The 21156-nt window shown below is 43.7% G+C and overlaps 1 protein-coding gene across 1 annotated transcript in view; it reads right to left on the reverse strand.

The window, feature by feature from the left end:
• LOC116376492 (ras-related protein Rab-15) overlaps nucleotides 1–20699 on the reverse strand; it is a 30568-nt gene extending 9869 nt beyond the window's left edge. The window contains exons 1-2 of the mRNA XM_031836804.1: nucleotides 20151–20699; nucleotides 182–242 (exon numbers count right to left, since the gene is read on the reverse strand). Of these exons, the coding sequence (XP_031692664.1) occupies nucleotides 182–242; nucleotides 20151–20274 (185 nt within the window). The 5' untranslated portion in view covers nucleotides 20275–20699. The remainder of the gene's footprint in view (nucleotides 1–181; nucleotides 243–20150) is intronic.
• Between the last annotated feature and the right edge of the window lie 457 nt (nucleotides 20700–21156).

The following is a 21156-nucleotide window of genomic DNA, read 5'->3' on the forward strand; positions in this document are numbered from 1 at the left end:
TAAGACAGAACATCCCTGACAGAATAGCATGAGATAAGACTGAACATCCCTGACAGAATAGCGTGGGATAAGACTGAACATCCCTGACACTGAACTAGGACATTCACTATATTCAAAGGGGTGATTCCCATGTTTGACCTACTTTAGTAGAATGCTCTGGCTGCATGCATTCACAACTTACCATATCTGTATCCTAACTTTGATGCCATCTATCTCCAGTGTCTTCATTTTAAAATCGACTCCTGCAAAAAAAGAGAAGAGTCAAATATTGTGAATATGAAAACCTCTTGATTAATTCATCCTATTTAATGTGTGGAGAGGTAAGGTGAGGCGAGACGAGGCTAGCGAGGCGAAGACAGTCCTGCTGTTTATTCTCCTCAAGGTACCTTTTATCTCAGTTTCGTACAGCTTTTTAACAGCAAAGATACTGAGAGCCATTTTATCCCATATCTATCAGGCCTTTTTTAAATTACGACTGAATGCTCCTTTAAAGATATAGAGCTAATGGTGATGGATCAGTGAGATTAACTTAGTTTAGACCTGGATCGATCACGGGGGGGAAAGATACTGGAGGGGAGGAGGGAGAAGAGGGAGAGGACTGGGTAGCAAAGCAAGAGGTTTTTTAACCTCTGCCTCCCTCCCACCCCCACCAGAGAAAGAGGGAGGGAGGGAGGCAGGGACAGACAGACGGACGGACGGACAGACAGAGGGATAGCTAATAAGCAAGAGAGAAACTGAGAGAAAAACAGAGAGATCGAGGGAGAGAGGTGGGTTTTGCTCCAATGAGCTATGGCCAGACAGCAGCATGGAGAGGCCCAGAGAGACTGACGTGTCAGGCCAATCAGAGCACTGAGTTACTGTATATAAGAGCCATTGTAGGCCGTCGTTGTAAATAAGAATTTGTTCTTAACTGACTTGACTAGTTAAATAAAGGTTAAATAAAATAAACACATAAATAAAATACTATGAAGGTAAACAGACTGTCGGGTATACTGTATATTATACTATATATTATACTATATATTATACTATATATTATACTATATATTATACTATATATTATACTGTATATTATACTATATATTATACTATATATTATACTATATATTATACTATATATTATACTATATATTATACTGTATATTATACTATATATTATACTATATATTATACTATATATTATACTATATATTATACTGTATATTATACTATATATTATACTATATATTATACTATATATTATACTATATATTATACTATATATTATACTGTATATTATACTATATATTATACTATACAGTACTACCTGTTTTGTGTAGTTTCTAAACAGACTACTAGATGAATACTATGGAGGTAAATAAACATACATGGCATTTAAACAACACAACAATCCCAGATAAACCAATAACCAGCTCTAACCGATGAGACCAACCCTCTCTGCAGCTAAAATACCATTACTCAGTATGTTGGGCTCCACTCTACACCGCTGTAGGGTAAACTGTGGCAAATCGATACTCAGTCCCTCCGATTCTCAGACTGAAACACTGAGAGAGACGCGAGTCATCCCTGTTTTTCTTCAGTTATATTCCTCTACTGAGCCTGAGCGTGCTCTCCCATGAGAATGAGGAGAGTACAGAAATACTGCTCTCGAACTGCAGTGTGTTCTCTTGATAAGGGCCTTGGCACTTCAACCTGTCTGTAGAGCCTGTAGACACACTGTCAGACCCTCAGACTTAACCAGTGACATGCCCTTTAACCTATCTGTAGACACACTGTCAGACCCTCAGACTTAACCAGGGACATGCCCTTTAACCTATCTGTAGACACACTGTCAGACCCTCAGACTTAACCAGGGACATGCCCTTGAACCTATCTGTAGACACACTGTCAGACCCTCAGACTTAACCAGGGACATGCCCTTTAACCTATCTGTAGACACACTGTCAGACCCTCAGACTTAACCAGGGACATGCCCTTGAACCTATCTGTAGACACACTGTCAGACCCTCAGACTTAACCAGGGACATGCCCTTTAACCTATCTGTAGACACACTGTCAGACCCTCAGACTTAACCAGGGACATGCCCTTGAACCTATCTGTAGACACACTGTCAGACCCTCAGACTTAACCAGGGACATGCCCTTGAACCTATCTGTAGACACACTGTCAGACCCTCAGACTTAACCAGGGACATGCCCTTTAACCTATCTGTAGACACACTGTCAGACCCTCAGACTTAACCAGGGACATGCCCTTTAACCTATCTGTAGACACACTGTCAGACCCTCAGACTTAACCAGGGACATGCCCTTGAACCTATCTGTAGACACACTGTCAGACCCTCAGACTTAACCAGGGACATGCCCTTGAACCTATCTGTAGAGCCTGGGGCTGATATACTACAGTATTTACCTTGTGTGTTGAATGGGTCCTCTGACTGGGCCCTCTGACTGGGTCCTCTGATAGATGTGACATACTGCTTTTATACTTCTGCGTGTTCATTTGAAACAAGGACCTCCCACTATCCCCTACAGACATCTCACTATCCCTCACAGACCCCCCCCCTACCCCCCACAGACCTCCCACTACCCCCCACAGATCTCGTTACGCATACCTCATCTAAAATACTATCGATGACGAGAGGCACTCTCAGAGGCCAACTTTTCAAACTGCCGCTTGAAACAGTCTCAGGCACACGTCTCATGTAAAACACTATAGACATGCTCTCACAGTCCTGGGCCAAGACTGGAGTTCACTCCACTTCAGTGAGAGACGGAGTGACTGAGAGGCCTTTGAAAACAGTGAAGCAGCCTGCTGTCTGACCAGGACTGTGTGACTACTAGAGAGTAAAGGCATAGACACACTAGGTTTGGTTTGCTCCTAGCAGATCTCGGCTTGGCAAAACTAACATCTGTGCCTCACATACTCCCTTAAAAAACCTTCAGTTGAAAAATGAAATTCTGGCTACCGAACTTCGACCATCTTCCCCCCAATTTTTTTTTTGCCCGAACACAAAATGTTGTCATGATATATGCGCAAACTGTTTGGACTGTTTGGACTGGGAAGCATACGATAAGGAGGGAGGGAGTATGCAGTATGCAGACAGTGGCACAGTGAAAGGCCATCAACATCATCACAGTCACTGGCCTGCTTTGCCTGGGGCTGGGAAGCGTCTCCCTCTCCCTTTCTAGGATGCTTCTCTCCAAGCACCTCTCTCTTCTCCTCCCTCTTTTTATTCTTATCGATCCACCCCTTGAATCTCTCTCTCTTCCCTACCCTCTTTCTATTCTTATCTATCCACCCCTTGAATCTCTCTCTCTTCCCTACCCTCTTTCTATTCTCATCGATCCACCCCTTGAATCTCTCTCTCTTCCCTACCCTCTTTCTATTCTTATCGATCCACCGCTTGATTCTCTCTCTCTCTCTCTCTCTCTCTCTCCTACCCTCTCGCTATGTTTCTTGTTCTCCCGATCTTTCTCTATCCCTCTTTTCTATGCCTTTTGCTTCTGTCCTGGAGTCATCCATGCGTTCAGTGATTTGGAAGTGAGTGAAGTTCAGCTTCAAAATAAATGTAGCATCTACGACGTCATCTAAATGAATGGGAAGTCTTGGCCCAGCTATCTTTTTTCATTTATTTGTATTATTTTTAAGGGTAGATCAGCTTTAATAATGCAGATTGTAGCTTCCATCAATGTAATTGTCTGCATCATTTCCAATCCCCCATATATATTTTTTTTGGGGGGGGGAAATATATACGTTTTGAATCCGGCATTGTTTTGCGTATCAGTTCATAAACCATGTGTCATGGAATCGGTACATCCAAGATCCTTCCACTTGCTTCTTTCATTTTTACAGTAATGCTGCAATAGTTGGTTGTAATTTTGGATAGATCAGACATTTCCATATATTTCTGTTAGCTGCATGTGTGACATAACTCCACCAGTCCTATTTATGATATAATTTCCAAATATATATATATATATATATATATTTTTTTTAATTTTAATAAATGCATTTTTTATTTATTTTAATCAATTAGTATATTTGAGTTGAACCATAATATTTGCTGTATTATTTGTTTGTCTTTTCTGGGGATTCAACTGAAATTGCAACCAACTTTCTAAGGATTGTTTTAAAAATAGCAATATTTTTTAGATTGTTTCTTTTTGAAATAATGGAAAGTGACAGGTTGTAATGTGAATAAAGGGGAAAAGGCCATTCTTGAACAAGGGGTGAGACATTCTTCCTAATCGGGCTAGAGAACCAGTTCGGATTTAAGTATAACTTTTGTATGACTGAAGCCTTTAGTGAGAGGTCTTTAGTGAGAGGTCTTTAGTGAGAGGTCTTTAGTGAGAGGTCTTTAGTGAGAGGTCTTTAGTGAGAGGTCTTTAGTGAGAGGTCTTTAGTGAGAGGTCTTTAGTGAGAGGTCTTTAGTGAGAGGTCTTTAGTGAGAGGTCTTTAGTGAGAGGTCTTTAGTGAGAGGTCTTTAGTGAGAGGTCTTTAGTGAGAGGTCTTTAGTGAGAGGTCTTTAGTGAGAGGTCTTTAGTGAGAGGTCTTTAGTGAGAGGTCTTTAGTGAGAGGTCTTTAGTGAGAGGTCTTTAGTGAGAGGTCTTTAGTGAGAGGTCTTTAGTGAGAGGTCTTTAGTGAGAGGTCTTTAGTGAGAGGTCTTTAGTGAGAGGTCTTTAGTGAGAGGTCTTTAGTGAGAGGTCTTTAGTGAGAGGTCTTTAGTGAGAGGTCTTTAGTGAGAGGTCTTTAGTGAGAGGTCTTTAGTGAGAGGTCTTTAGTGAGAGGTCTTTAGTGAGAGGTCTTTAGTGAGAGGTCTTTAGTGAGAGGTCTTTAGTGAGAGGTCTTTAGTGAGAGGTCTTTAGTGAGAGGTCTTTAGTGAGAGGTCTTTAGTGAGAGGTCTTTAGTGAGAGGTCTTTAGTGAGAGGCCTTTAGTGAGAGGTCTTTAGTGAGAGGTCTTTAGTGAGAGGTCTTTAGTGAGAGGTCTTTAGTGAGAGGTCTTTAGTGAGAGGTCTTTAGTGAGAGGTCTTTAGTGAGAGGTCTTTAGTGAGAGGTCTTAGTGAGAGGTCTTTAGTGAGAGGCCTTTAGTGAGAGGCCTTTAGTGAGAGGTCTTTAGTGAGAGGTCTTTAGTGAGAGGTCTTTAGTGAGAGGTCTTTAGTGAGAGGTCTTTAGTGAGAGGTCTTTAGTGAGAGGTCTTTAGTGAGAGGTCTTTAGTGAGAGGTCTTAGTGAGAGGTCTTTAGTGAGAGGTCTTTAGTGAGAGGTCTTTAGTGAGAGGTCTTTAGTGAGAGGTCTTTAGTGAGAGGTCTTTAGTGAGAGGTCTTTAGTGAGAGGTCTTTAGTGAGAGGTCTTTAGTGAGAGGTCTTTAGTGAGAGGTCTTTAGTGAGAGGTCTTTAGTGAGAGGTCTTAGTGAGAGGTCTTTAGTGAGAGGTCTTTAGTGAGAGGTCTTTAGTGAGAGGTCTTTAGTGAGAGGTCTTTAGTGAGAGGTCTTTAGTGAGAGGTCTTTAGTGAGAGGTCTTTAGTGAGAGGTCTTTAGTGAGAGGTCTTTAGTGAGAGGTCTTTAGTGAGAGGCCTTTAGTGAGAGGCCTTAGTGAGAGGTCTTTAGTGAGAGGTCTTTAGTGAGAGGCCTTTAGTGAGAGGTCTTTAGTGAGAGGTCTTTAGTGAGAGGCCTTTAGTGAGAGGTCTTTAGTGAGAGGTCTTTAGTGAGAGGTCTTTAGTGAGAGGTCTTTAGTGAGAGGTCTTTAGTGAGAGGTCTTTAGTGAGAGGTCTTTAGTGAGAGGCCTTTAGTGAGAGGTCTTTAGTGAGAGGTCTTTAGTGAGAGGTCTTTAGTGAGAGGTCTTTAGTGAGAGGTCTTTAGTGAGAGGCCTTTAGTGAGAGGTCTTTAGTGAGAGGTCTTTAGTGAGAGGTCTTTAGTGAGAGGTCTTTAGTGAGAGGTCTTTAGTGAGAGGCCTTTAGTGAGAGGCCTTTAGTGAGAGGCCTTTAGTGAGAGGTCTTTAGTGAGAGGTCTTTAGTGAGAGGTCTTTAGTGAGAGGTCTTTAGTGAGAGGCCTTTAGTGAGAGGTCTAATGATTTTAATATTGAATCATTTCTGCCCTCTAATTCATATTCATTATATAAATAGGTCTGTTTAATTTAGTCTTTCTTTCCGTTCCAAATCTAATGGAATTGGCCCACCTATTTTAGCAAATTACAGACCTCAAGGGAATGAAGGAATACCTCAAAGCAATGTAATTCTCAAACACACGGTATAAAAAAAGCTTCTTACAATCATATACACTCACAGAGTAGGTTTATGTGAGAGTGGCCTTAAGGTAGTGCAGCTTGGTCCCAGATATGTTTGTAATAACATGTCAACTCCTTGTGAGTGGCATGATGGTACAAACAGACTGGTACCCAGGCTAGCCTAAAGGTTGACTTGTAGTCCAAGAATTCTTAAAGACGAAACAGTCAACGATGACCATCGTTTTTCTTTCTTTCTTTTCTATCTACCCCTTTTTCTCCTAAATCGCTGCAACTCCCCAACGGACTCGGGAGAGGCGAAGGTCGAGAGTCACGCGTCCTCCGAAACACGACCCAGCCAAGCCGCACTGCTTCTTGACACACTGCTCGCTTAACCAGGAAGCCAACCGCACCAATGTGTCGGAGGAAACACCGTCCAACTGGCGACCGGAGTCAGCTTGCAGGCGCCCGGGCCCGCCACAAGGAGTCGCTAGAGCGCAATGAGACAAGGTAATTCCGTCCGACAAACCCTTCGCTAACCCAGACAACGCAGGGCCAATTGTGCGCCGCTCTCATATGGCTCTCCCAGCCTGGAATCAAACCCGGGGCTGGAGTGACGCTGTAATGCAGTGTCTTAGAAACCATCAGACCTAAGTGTTAACAGCAGCCTATACTTACCCAGTAGCCTATAGTTGTATCAAAGTATATGTACACCTAAGTTCATTGTTTTGCAACAGTTTAATTCAACACACTGACAAAAGTGTTGCTAGTTAGCGTAGCTATTAGCTAACAGTTTAATTCAACACACTGTTGCTAGTTAGCGTAGCTATTAGCTAACAGTTTAATTCAACACACTGTTGCTAGTTAGCGTAGCTATTAGCTAACAGTTTAATTCAACACACTGTTGCTAGTTAGCGTAGCTATTAGCTAACTGTTTTTCTATGAATGGATTAGTATCTGTTCACACTACCGTGTCCAGGGCATCTCCCTACTGTAGCTATACCATAACGAGCAGCACTTAACCCTTATAGTGAGGGGGCTGATGGGCCAGGGACATAGTAGCTGTGGTTCAGGGCTATAAGGAGGAGAGCAGCTTATTGAGCCAGGGGTAGACACACGCACACAGAACTCTCACTATCCCTCACAGACCTCCCACTATCCCCCACAGACCTCCCACTATCCCTCACAGACCTCCCACTATCCCTCACAGACCTCCCACTATCCCTCACAGACCTTCCACTATCCCTCACAGACCTCCCACTATCCCCCACAGACCTCCCACTATACCCCACAGACCTCCCACCATCCCCCACAGACCTCCCACTATCCCTCACAGACCACCCACTATCCCTCACAGACCACCCACTATCCCACAGACCTCCCACTATCCCTCACAGACCTACCACTATCCCTCAGACCTCCCACTATCCCCCACAGACCTCCCATTATTCCTCACAGACCTCCCACGAGCCCACACAGACCTCCCACTACCCCTCACAGACCTCCCACTACCCCCCACAGACATCCCACTACCCCCCACAGACCTCCCACTACCCCTCACAGACCTCCCGCTACCCCTCACAGACCTCCCACTACCCCTCACAGACCTCCCACTACCCCTCAGACCTCCCACTATCCCTCACAGACCTCCCATAGACCCCCCACATACCTCCCACTACCCCCCACAGACCTCCCATTGACCTCCCACCGTGTGTGTGTGTGCCTGTGTGTGTGTGTGTGTGTGTGTGTGTGTGTGTGTGTGTGTGTGCCTGTGTGTGTGTGTGTGTGTTTGTGTGTGTGTGTGTGTGCCTGTGTCTTAGACATCTCCCTAACTGACTGCAGGCATTATTATTACTGGAGACTCCCATCTATAGAGCCCTGTCTGTGTGTAGAGCCCTGTCTGTGTGTAGTGCCCTGTCTGTGTGTAGAGCCCTGTCTGTGTGTAGAGCCCTACAGGGCCCTGTCTGTGTGTAGAGCCCTATAGAGCCCTGTCTGTGTGTAGAGCCCTGTCTGTGTGTAGAGCCCTGTCTGTGTGTAGAGCCTTGTCTGTGTGTTTCTGAGATGATACCATGGTGAAGACAGCTTGATGAAGACAGCTCGATGAGGACAGCTCGATGAGTACAGCTCGATGAGGACAGCTCGATGAGGACAGCTCGATGAAGACAGCTTGATGAGGACAGCTGGACAGTTTGATGAGGACAGCTTGATGAGGACAGCTTGATGAGGACAGCTTGATGAAGACAGCTTGATGAGGACAGCTTGATGAGGACAGCTTGATGAAGACAGCTTGATGAGGACAGCTGGACAGCTTAATGAGGACAGCTTGATGAGGACAGCTTGATGAGGACAGCTTGATGAGGACAGCTCGATGAAGACAGCTTGATGAAGACAGCTCGATGAAGACAACTCGATGAGGACAGCTTGATGAGGACAGCTGGACAGCTTGATGAGGACAGCTTGATGAGGACAGCTGGACAGCTTGATGAAGACAGCTTGATGAGGACAGCTTGATGAAGACAGCTTGATGAGGACAGCTTGATGAGGACAGCTGGACAGCTTGATGAGGACAGCTTGACAGCTCAATGAAGACAGCTCGATGAGGACAGCTTGATGAGGACAGCTTGATGAGGACAGCTGGACAGCTTGATGAGGACAGCTCGATGAAGACAGCTTGATGAGGACAGCTTGATGAGGACAGCTGGACAGCTTGATGAGGACAGCTTGATGAGGACAGCTGGACAGCTCGATGAAGACAGCTTGATGAGGACAGCTTGATGAAGACAGCTTGATGAGGACAGCTTGATGAGGACAGCTGGACAGCTTGATGAGGACAGCTTGATGAGGACAGCTGGACAGCTTGATGAGGACAACTTGATGAGGACAGCTTGATGAAGACAGCTTGATGAGGACAGCTTGATGAAGACAGCTTGATGAGGACAGCTTGATGAGGACAGCTCGATGAGGACAGCTTGATGAAGAGAGCTGGACAGCTTGATGAGGACAGCTTGATGAAGACAGCTTGTTGTCAAAAAGCATCTCTCAGCCAAGGGAGGGGACTCACTCACAATTTTGCTTGAGAACACAGCCATGACTAAAGAATGGTACTAACACATCCTCTGAGAGCAACTTCTCCCAACCATCCAGGAACAGTTTGGTGACGAACAATGCCTTTTTCAGCATGATGGAGCACCCTGTCATAAGGCAACAGTCATAACTAAGTGGCTCAGGGAACAAAACATTGATATTTGGGTCCATGGCCAGGAAACTCCCCAGACCTTAATCCCATTGAGAACTTGTGGTCAATCCTCAAGAGGCGGGTGGACAAACAAAAATCCACAAATTCTGACAAACTCAAAGCATTGATTATGCAAGAATGGGCTGCCATCAGTCAGGATGTGGCCCAGAAGTTAATTGACAGCATGCCAGGGCGGATTGCAGAGGTCTTGAAAATGAAGGGTCAACACTGCAAACATTGACTCTTTGCATCAACTTCATGTAATTGTCAATAAAAGCCTTTGACACTTATGAAATGCTTGTAATTATACTTCAGTATTCCATAGTAACATCTAACAACATTATCTAAAGACACTGAAGCAGCAAACTTTGTGGAAATTAATATTTGTGTCATTCTCAAAACTTTTGGCCACGACTGTACAGCTGATTCTCAAGATCTTGCACAGTAATGAGATGCTATTGAGCCCACACTACTACACTGTCTGAGCCAAGGACAACATGCTTTCTGGTAAGCTTTGATTACAATACTGGGTGGGTTGAATATATTTTATACGACATACATGATATTTTGATAACTAGTAATTAGTAGCCTACAGCAAAGTGTGTTGAAATCATTTCTAACTTGTTAACATTTTCTGCTAGTTATTTTTTTGCTACCGTGTGGGTTTTAGCTTGCTTGAGCCTGCTAACTGAGGAGTGTTATTTCACCTGTTTCCATACATGTTTCATTTTAAAACATATTCTACAAGAGCACAGACAAGGGACAGCAGACACACTGGTCTCTACATTGCAGATGAGCTGAAGGCTGTCATCAATGACCTTGGACCACAGAAGGTATTTGCACTGGTGACAGACAGTGCTGCGAACATGAAGGCTGCTTGGTCTAAAGTGGAGGAGTCCTACCCACACATTAAATTTGCTGTTCATGCATTGAATCTGCGCCTCAAGGACATCAAGGACTGAAAACAATGGATACACTCTACAAGAGAGCCAAGGAAATGGTTAGGAATGTGAAGGGTCATCAAGTTATAGCAGCAATCTACCTCACCAAGCAAAGTGAGGTAGATTGGGGTGGTGTTGTCATCATGTTTGACAGTCTCCTGGAGGGGAAGGAGCCTCTCCAAGAAATGGTCATATCACAGTCTGCCGATATGGTCAGCCCCATCAAGGGGATTCTCCTGGATGATGTATTTTGGGAGAGAGTAGTAAGCAGCCTGAAACTCCTGAAACATATTGCAGTAGCCATGGCACAGATTGAGGGAGACAATGTCTGATGTTCAGACTCTGCTTGCAGATGTAAGAGAAGAAATCCGTACAGCCCTGCCCACTTCACTGTTGCTCCAAGCAGAGGAAACTGCAGTTTTGAAATCCATCACAAAGCGTGAAGACTTCTACCTGAAGCCCATACATGCTGCAGCGTACATGTTGGACCCCATGAATGCTGGCAAGAGCATCCTGTCTGGTGCAGAGATCAACAAGGCCTATGGTGTCACCACTACTGTGTCTCGCCACCTTGGCCTGGATGAGGGCAAGGTTCTTCGCAGTCTGGTGAATTATACTTCCAAGCAAGGGCTTTGGGGTGGAGATGCAATATGGCAGTCGTGCCAACATATCTCATCAGCCACCTGGTAGAAGGGACTTTGTGGATCATCCTCAATCATCCCCCAAATACCACCAACATCAGGCGCCTCAGAGCACAACTGGTCCTTGTTTGGGAACACACACCAAAGAACGCAACAAGCTGACCGATACAAGGGTGGAACAATTGGTGGCCATCCGGGCAATTTTGAGTTTTTTTGAGCCTGACAACGAGCCATCCTCAACAAGGTTGGAAAGTGACAGTGAAGATGAGGCCTCAGAGTCTGATGTTCAAGAGGTGGACATTGAGGAGGTCCAGCGAGAAGACATAGAAGCCTGAGAGGAAGACAACCAAAGCTTTAGTTCCAAGACTATCATTTTACAGATGTATGTTGAAAACGTTTTTGGGAGATGCAATGGATCATTGGGGATCATTCAATATTCCCTTTCTTTTGCTGTTCAGTGAAATCATCCCATGTGAAGAGTCAACTAATTTACTTTAAAGTTCAATTCTTAACTAAATAAAAAATATATATATATATTAGAAGGATTTAATCATTTATAATTATATCTACTTATGATAAGGTAAAAGGTTTATGTTTCTGTCTCCATATGATATGGTAAATATATCCAATGCAAAAAAACATCTACATTTATATGGTATTAATATTAATTTGCATATATTTCCGTTAATTCCCATATATTCACATTAATTCCCACAGAAAGTTTCCACCTCTGAATATTCCCCAAAATGTGCAACCCTAAGTGGGCCAATCATTTGTTTTTCAACAGGACAATGACCCAAAACACACCTCCAGGCTGTGTAAGGGCTATTTGACCAAGAAGAAGAGTGATGCATCAGATGACCTGGCCTCCACAATCACCTGACCTCAACCCAATTAGGATGGTTTGGGATGAGTTGGACCGCAAAGTGAAGGAAAAGCAGCCAACAAGTGCTCAGCATATGTGGGAACTCAAGACTGTTGGGAAAGCATTTCAGGTGACTACCTCATGAAGCTGGTTGAGAGAATGCCAAGAGTGTGCAAACCTGTCATCAAGGCAAAGGGGGTCAACTTTGAAGAATCTCAAATATAAAATATATTTTGATTTGTTTAACACTTTCTTGGTTACTACATGATTCCATATGTGTTGTTTCATAGTTTTGATGTCTTCACTATTATTCTACAATGTAGAAAATAGTCAGAATTTGAATGAGTAGGTGTGTCCAAACTTTTGACAGGTACTGTATATTTTGCTGCACATGTTGTTGCGTTACAGCCTTATTTTAAAATGGATTACTGACACGAATATTACCGAAGGTGACTCCCCTTCTTGTTCGGGTGGCGCTCGGCGGTCGTCGTCGCCGGTCTACTAGCTATCGCCGATCCGTTGTTCTGTGTTCCTTTGGTTTTGTCTGATTGGTATCACCTGTTTCTTGTTTGGTTGTTAGGAGAGGGTTATATATAGTTCGTTCAGCCCGCTTCTGTTTCGTGTGGGCTTGTCAGTCTGTTTGTTGTTTGGTTGTTAGGAGAGGGTTATATATAGTTCGTTCAGCCCGCTTCTGTTTCGTGCGGGCTTGTCAGTCTGTTTGTTGTTTGGTTGTTAGGGGAGGGTTATATATAGTTCGTTCAGCCCGCTTCTGTTTCGTGCGGGCTTGTCAGTCTGTTTTGTTGTTTGAGTGTATTTTGTTTGTATTTGGGTTTCACGCTGTCCGTTTATATTTCTGATCATTTTGTTTTTCCACTTTTGGTTCATGTTATGTTTCCGGGACATTAAAACGTGTTTTTTCCCACATCTTTTGCTCTCTGCGCCTGACTCCACACCTCCTCACTCATTTCACGTAACAATTACATTCTCATCAATCTACACATAATACCCCATAATGACAAAGCAAAAACAGGTTTTTAGAAATGTTTGAAAAATGTATTAAAAACATAAATACCTTATTTATATACTGTAAGTATTCAGACCCTTTACTCAGTACTTTGCTGAAGCACCTTTGGCAGCGATTACAGCCTTGAGCCTTCTTGGGTATGACGCTACAAGCTTGGCACACCTGTATTTTGGGGAATTTCTCCCATTCTTCTCTGCAGATCATCTCAAGCTCTGTCAGGTTGGATGGGGAGCGTCGCTGCACAGCTATTTTCAGGTCTCTCCAGAGATGTTCGATTAGGTTCAAGTCTCTGTACTTTGCTCCGTTTATCTTTCCATCGATCCAGTCAGAAGACGAGTGGGAAAACATTCCACAGGCCTCAACAGCCTGATCAACTCTATGGGAAGGAGATGTGTCGCTCTGCATGAGGCAAATGGTGGTCACACCAGACACTGACTGGTTACTCCACACCCCTACTTTTTTTTTTAAAAGGTATCTGTGACCAGCTCAGTTGTCCTGAGTCTGCACAACTCTCCCAGGACCTAGGATCAAGAGAGACGCTCAAGTGTTTTAGTACTATATCTCTTGACACAATGATGAAAATAATCATGGCCTCTAAACCTTCAAGCTGCATACTGGACCCTATTCCAACTAAACTACTGAAAGAGCTGCTTCCTGTGCTTGGCCCTCCTATGTTGAACATAATAAACGGCTCTCTATCCACCGGATGTGTACCAAACTCACTAAAAGTGGCAGTAATAAAGCCTCTCTTGAAAAAGCCAAACCTTGACCCAGAAAATATAAACTATCGGCCTATATCGAATCTGCTGTTGCGCAGCAACTTACTGCCTTCCTGAAGACAAACAATGTATACGAAATGCTTCAGTCTGGTTTTAGACCCCATCATAGCACTGAGACGGCACTTGTGAAGGTGGTAAATTACATTTTAATGGCATCGGACCGAGGCTCTGCATCTGTCCTCGTGCTCCTAGACCTTAGTGCTGCTTTTGATACCATCGATCACCATATTCTTTTGGAGAGATTGTAAACCCAAATTGGTCTACACGGACAAGTTCTGGCCTGGTTTAGTGAATCTGTGAATGGTTTGTCCTCTGACAAATCAACTGTAAATTTCGGTGTTCCTCAAGGTTCCGTTTTAGGACCACTATTGTTTTCACTATATATTTTACCTCTTGGGGATGTTATTCGAAAACATAATGTTAACTTTCACTGCTATGCGGATGACACACAGCTGTACATTTCAATGAAACATGGTGAAGCCCCAAAATTGCCCTTGCTAGAAGCATGTGTTTCAGACATAAGGAAGTGGATGGCTGCAAACGTTCTACTTTTAAACTCGGACAAAACAGAGATGCTTGTTCTAGGTCCCAAGGAACAAAGAGATCTTCTGTTGAATCTGACAATTAATCTTAATGGTTGTACAATCGTCTCAAATAAAACTGTGAAGGACCTCGGCGTTACTCTGGACCCTGATCTCTCTTTTGAAGAACATATCAAGACCATTTCAAGGACAGCTTTTTTCCATCTATGTAACGTTGCAAAAATCAGAAACTTTCTGTCCAAAAATGATGCAGAAAAATGAATCCATGCTTTTGTCACTTCTAGGTTAGACTATTGCAATGCTCTACTTTCCAGCTACCCGGATAAAGCACTAAATAAACTTCAGTTGGTGCTAAATACGGCTGCTAGAATCCTGACTAGATTTTAAAAATTTGATCATATTACTCCAGTGCTAGCCTCTCTACACTGGCTTCCTGTCAAAGCAAGGGCTGATTTCAAGGTTTTACTGCTAACCTACAAAGCATTACATGGGCTTGCTCCTACCTATCTCTTTGATTTGGTCCTGCCGTACATACCTACATGTACGCTATGGTCACAAGACGAAGGCCTCCTAATTGTCCCTAGAATTTCTAAACAAACAGCTGGAGGCAGGGCTTTCTCCTATAGAGCTCCATTTTTATGGAACGGTCTGCCTACCCATGTCAGAGACGCAAACTCGGTCTCAACCTTTAAGTCTTTACTGAAGACTCATCTCTTCAGTGGGTCATATGATTGAGTGTAGTCTGGCCCAGGAGTGGGAAGGTGAACGGAAAGGCTCTGGAGCAACGAACCGCCCTTGCTGTCTCTGCCTGACCGGTTCCCCTCTTTCCACTGGGATTCTCTGCCTCTAACCCTATTAGTGGGGCTGAGTCACTGGCTTACTGGGGCTCTCTCATGCCGTCCCTGGAAGGGGTGCGTCACCTGAGTGGGTTGATTCACTGATGTGGTCATCCTGTCTGGGTTGGTGCCCCCCCTTGGGTTGTGCCATGGCGGAGATCTTTGTGGGCTATACTCAGCCTTGTCTCAGGATGGTAAGTTGGTGGTTGAAGATATCCCTCTAGTGGTGTGGGGGCTGTGCTTTGGCAAAGTGGGTGGGGTTATATCCTTCCTGTTTGGCCCTGTCCGGGGGTGTCCTCGGATGGGGCCACAGTGTCTCCTGACCCCTCCTGTCTCAGCCTCCAGTATTTATGCTGCAGTAGTTTATGTGTCGGGGGGCTAAGGTCAGTTTGTTATATCTGGAGTACCTCTCCTGTCCTATTCGGTGTCCTGTGTGAATCTAAGTGTGCATTCTCTAATTCTCTCTTTCTCTCTCTCTCTCGGAGGACCTGAGCCCTAGGACCATGCCCCAGGACTACCTGACATGATGACTCCTTGCTGTCCCCAGTCCACCTGGCCGTGCTGCTGCTCCAGTTTCAACTGTTCTGCCTTATTATTATTCGACCATGCTGGTCATTTATGAACATTTGAACATCTTGGCCATGTTCTGTTATAATCTCCACCCGGCACAGCCAGAAGAGGACTGGCCACCCCACATAGCCTGGTTCCTCTCTAGGTTTCTTCCTAGGTTTTGGCCTTTCTAGGGAGTTTTTCCTAGCCATCGTGCTTCTACACCTGCATTGCTTGCTGTTTGGGGTTTTAGGCTGGGTTTCTGTACAGCACTTTGAGATATTAGCTGAAGGGCTATATAAATAAATTTGATTTTGATTTGACCAACAGATGCATATCTGTATTCCCAGTCATGTGAAATCTATAGATCAGGGCCTAATGAATGTACTTAAATTGACTGATTTCCTTATATGAGGTTAAAGTGCAGACTGTTCAGCTATAATTTGAGGGTTTAGAAATTACAGCACTTTTTCTCCCCAAAAGCATTGGGACCAATTCACTTATATGTGTATTGAAAGAAGTCAAAAGTTTTGTATTTGCTCCCATATTCATAGCACGCAATGACTTCATCATTCGACACCATTCTGTCACTTCTGGCCCCTCTTTGGACACTGTGTTAACTAACCTCCAGACGAGCTTCAATGCCATACAACTCTCCTTCCATGGCCTCCAACTGCTCTTAAATGCAAGTAAAACTAAATGCATGCTATTCAATCGATCACTGCCCGCACCTGCCTGCCCGGCCAGCATCACTACTCTGGACGGCTCTGACTTAGAATACGTGGACAACTACAAATACCTAGGTGTCTGGCTAGACTGTAAACTCTCCTTCCAGACTCACATTAAGCATCTCCAATCCAAAATAAAATCTAGAATCGGCTTCCTATATCACAACAAAGCCTCCTTCACTCATGCTGCCAAACATACCCTCGTAAAACTGACCATCCTACCGATCCTCGACTTCGGCGATGTCATCTATAAAATAGCCTCCAACACTCTACTCAACAAATTGGTAGTGCCATCCGTTTTGTCACCAAAGCCCCATACACTACCCACCACTGCGACCTGTACGCTCTCGTTGGTTGGCCCTCGCTTCATACTTGTCGCCAAACCCACTGGTTACAGGTTATCTTCAAGTCTCTACTAGGTAAAGCCCCGCCTTATCTCAGCTCACTGGTCACCATAGCAGCACCCACTTGTAGCACGCGCTCCAGCAGGTAGCTGGAGGCAGGTAGCCCATTCCTCCTTTGGTTGCCTTTCCTTCCAGTTCTCTGCTGCCAATGACTGGAACGAACTGCAAAAATCACTGAAGCTGGAGACTCATATCTCCCTCACTAGCTTTAAGCACCAGCTGGCAAAGCATACCTGGCTAAATAAAGGTTGTAAAAAATCAAGCTTGTGACTGTACACATTTGCTGTTTGTTTTGGTTGCGTTTCAGGTTATTTTGTGCCCAATAGAAATGAATGGTAAATAATGTACTGTGTCATTTTGGAGTCACTTTTATTGTAAATAAGAATATAATGTTTATAAACCATTCTATATTAATGTGGACTCACAAATATCATACCCCCATGCCATTATAATGGTGAAAGGTTAGCATATCTTGGGGGTATGATATTTGGCATCTGTATTCAGCATTCTCAATCACCATTATTCTAGAAATTGGAACTTTCCCCAAATATTTCCTCAATTCTATTCTAGAATGGTTGCTACTGTATGATGTACTCAAGGACGACTCAAGGACGATTTATGTACTCTAATTCAAGGACGATTTATGTACTCTAATTCAAGGACGATTTATCAACACATGAAAAGCTGGCACAGGCAAACACATTGAATTACACTAATCCCTATTGTGTCCCTGTTTTGCAGTCAGATGTCCTTGTCTAGTAGACCAACATGCCTGTACAGTATTGGAGGGCCAGTAGGGGGCACTCTTTCCTCTGGTCTAAAAAAATATCCCAAATGCCCCAGGGCAGTGATTGGGGACACTACCCTGTGTAGGGTACCGTCTTTCGGATGGGACGTTAAACAGGTGTCCTGACTCTCTGAGGTCATTAAAGATCTCATGGCACTTATCGTAAGAGTAGGGGTGTTAACCCTGGTGTCCTGGCTAAATTCCCAATCTGGCCCTCAAACCATCACGGTCACCTAATAATCCCCAGTTTACAATTGGCTCTTCATCTCCCTCCTCCTCTCCCCTGTAACTATTCCCCAGGTCGTTGCTGCAAATGAGAACGTGTTCTCAGTCAACTTACCTGGTAAAATAACAGATAAATAAAAATATCACACCCACTACTAGTTAAAGTCTCTTCTTCCCAATCAATGCGTAGAGGTGAGAGACCAGGGATGCCCGGCTATAGATGCACCCTTAATCCAACCAATGACTTCCTCTGCAGTGGGTGATGTGTGGATGCCTCCCAGGTGGCACCCTATTTAATATATTGTCAAAAGTAGTGCACTACAAATGGAATAGGGTGGCATTTGGGACATGGGATTTCTCTGCGATGGGAGGTGGAGTTCAATGAGCAGTCACTAACCAAGTTCCCATCCATAGTTTTTATGTGAGTAAAGTCATACCTTTTATAATAAATACATCACTGGAAACAGGAAGTTTTATTATACATTTATATACATTTTATAAATGGCGACAGATCATTTGTTTCTGTTTTGTTTGACACGGTGGGATCTTTTTGTATCTGTGAAATTAATTATGCGAGAAACGGTAGTGGAAACGCCTTTATGCGGAAATAGTGATATAATAACCATCATATCGAAGTTAACTTAAGAGTCTTGCGATGACATGTTGTGCGGTCCTCCCACTGCGACTCGAGGAAGCATGCAGTTTATTAGGCTACAGATTAAATAAATGATGATGAACTTCACAGGGTGGTGAAAGTGCACGGTGATGAACTTCACAGGGTGATGAAAGTGCATGGTGATGAACTTCACCGGGTGGTGAAAGTGCACGGTGATGAGCTTGATGCTCCTTTCCAATAAATATTGAGGGTCTTATTCTGGTGACATGATGATCTATGCTTGAGATTGGTAAAGGAGGAAGAAGGCTGTCCTGAGAGAGAGATTGGTAAAGGAGGGAAGAAGGCTGTCCTGAGAGAGAGATTGGTAAAGGAGGGAAGAAGGCTGTCCTGAGAGAGAGATTGGTAAAGGAGGGAAGAAGGCTGTCCTGAGAGAGAGATTGGTAAAGGAGGGAAGAAGGCTGTCCTGAGAGAGAGATTGGTAAAGGAGGGAAGAAGGCTGTCCTGAGAGAGAGATTGGTAAAGGAGGGAAGAAGGCTGTCCTGAGAGAGAGATTGGTAAAGGAGGGAAGAAGGCTGTCCTGAGAGAGAGAGATTGGTAAAGGAGGGAAGAAGGCTGTCCTGAGAGATATTGGTTTCAAGCTCCAGAGTGGTGCAGTGATATAAGACACTGCATCTCAATGCAAGAGGCATCACTGCAGTACCTGGTTCAAATCCAGGCTGCATTACATCTGGCTGTGATTGGGAGTTCCCTAAAGCATTGTAAGGGGTAGGCTGTCATTGTAAATGAGAATTTGTTCTTGACTAGTTAAATAAAAGGGGGAAGAAAGCTGTCCTGATAGATAATTTCACTGGCCTCAATAAGAAAGCTGTGGATGTACTGAATTCTAACTAGTGAAAATCAGTGTGACTGTCCGGATTAACTCTAGGGGCCGAGCCTGGCTGGTTAAGTCCATAGGCTACTGCTTTAATGTTTTCTCTATACAAGGTGGAAGAGGGGAAATTAGAGGATTTTCTGCTGTAAAGACTTGTATGTGTTGTAATATTAATTCGAGCTACTGTGATATGAATGTTATGGCAGCACAGTAAAAAGGTATATACAGGATTATAACCCACATATAAAGTTTAATTCCACTTTAGTTCATTTTGCACATTTTTCCAGTAGAGGAAGCACTATGACTGTGACACGTGCCCCAAATCTTTCTGACAGTTGCTAACATTTTGACGTTAACATGTAATTGTGTTGCATTTTGTTATTTTCAAAATTGAATATTGTGTTTATAGTTTGCATATAGCAGCTATAGTAGAATTCCATTTATCACAGGATCCAGGTAGCAACTGTGGCTCTTTTAATTACGCTACTGGACATCGTATGAACAGTTTTATCTTTTGCCAAGTGGATGCCCTCACAAGTGGTTATTTTAATTTGTCCTGCAGCTGTCCTTTTGTTTTCGATTAAATAAGCTATTTATTATTTTAATCCGAGTTTAGAGCTGAATAACAATGCAAATATATAGTGCCTTGAAATAGAGTGCCAAATTATTTTAATACAATAGGCTATTTGTAAATGTATAATATCAAATTGCGAACAACATTCTGCACAAAGGAAGTGTAGGCCGTACATAATAATATAATTTCAATAGGCTAATGATATAGCACCAGTAGCATATTCCATAAGACTATTTAGCCTAGAGATAATCAGATCGTATTAGGTGTATTCTGATTTCCTCAAATAATGCATGCATCAAAGAAGCGGTCTTACCGATTGTGGAGATGTGAGACGGGTGAAATTCGTTGTCCGTGAATCTGCATAATAAACATGTTTTCCCAACCCCCGAATCACCGAGAAGCAGGAGTCGGAAGAGCACATCATACTGCTTAGCCATAGCGTCTTAGAAATAAGAACAGCAAGCCAGCTAACTCAGCAACGAATTACCAAACACAACACACCTACAACCCAGCCCATATCTACCCTAAACCCAACCCATCTACAACCCAGCCCATGTCTGTCCAAAATATAAAGTAGTCTTCTAATTTTCTTTCGAAAAACGGGAGAGAAAGCTCGAACCAGTCTTTTCTTCTATCAACCCTGGAGCGGTCTCTTTTGGTAACAAAGAGTAGTTATATGAGAAGGGACCAGATTCCCTCCATCCACAGCCCTCTCCTCCTTTCTGATGGGCGCGGTGACGGGGGATGCGCGCTCCGCAGCATCCTATTTCCTCTCTCGATATTACCGTCAACGCACGAGGATGGGGTCAAATCCGGTTTCAAAAGTCTAACGGGCACTAGATAGAGCGCGCGAGCAATATGAAACATTGCGTGAGTAAACATTGAAGCTGTGTTCGACTACCCATACTAACATACTGTATACTACATACTTAATGAGTATATACACTACATAATGTAACGACCCTGCCGCACGAGCATGCTTTTGCGGCACAGTAGATAGCGCGCCGGGCCTCGGGCTCAAAGGTCGAGGGTTCGAGACCTGCTACCTGCCTGTTTCATTACAATATTTATTAGTTTATTTTAGTATACTGTCAACGAACAGTATCCTTTCAGTTGAGCGTACTAGCTCTTCGAACAGTATCCTTTCAGTTGAGCGTAATAGCTCTTCGCCTGTCTACCGGAAGTTGCTCTTGCTAGCTAGTTAGCATAACAAATGACTAGTGAGACATTTTACGACTTCGGGTGTGGAGTGCCAGAGTGCACTTGTAAATTCAGAGCGTTGTCAGATTGTCCTTGTCCCCATTTTCTTAAAATCTGAA

Source organism: Oncorhynchus kisutch, linkage group LG12 (genome assembly GCF_002021735.2).
Source record: "Oncorhynchus kisutch isolate 150728-3 linkage group LG12, Okis_V2, whole genome shotgun sequence".
Lineage (NCBI taxonomy): Eukaryota > Metazoa > Chordata > Actinopteri > Salmoniformes > Salmonidae > Oncorhynchus > Oncorhynchus kisutch.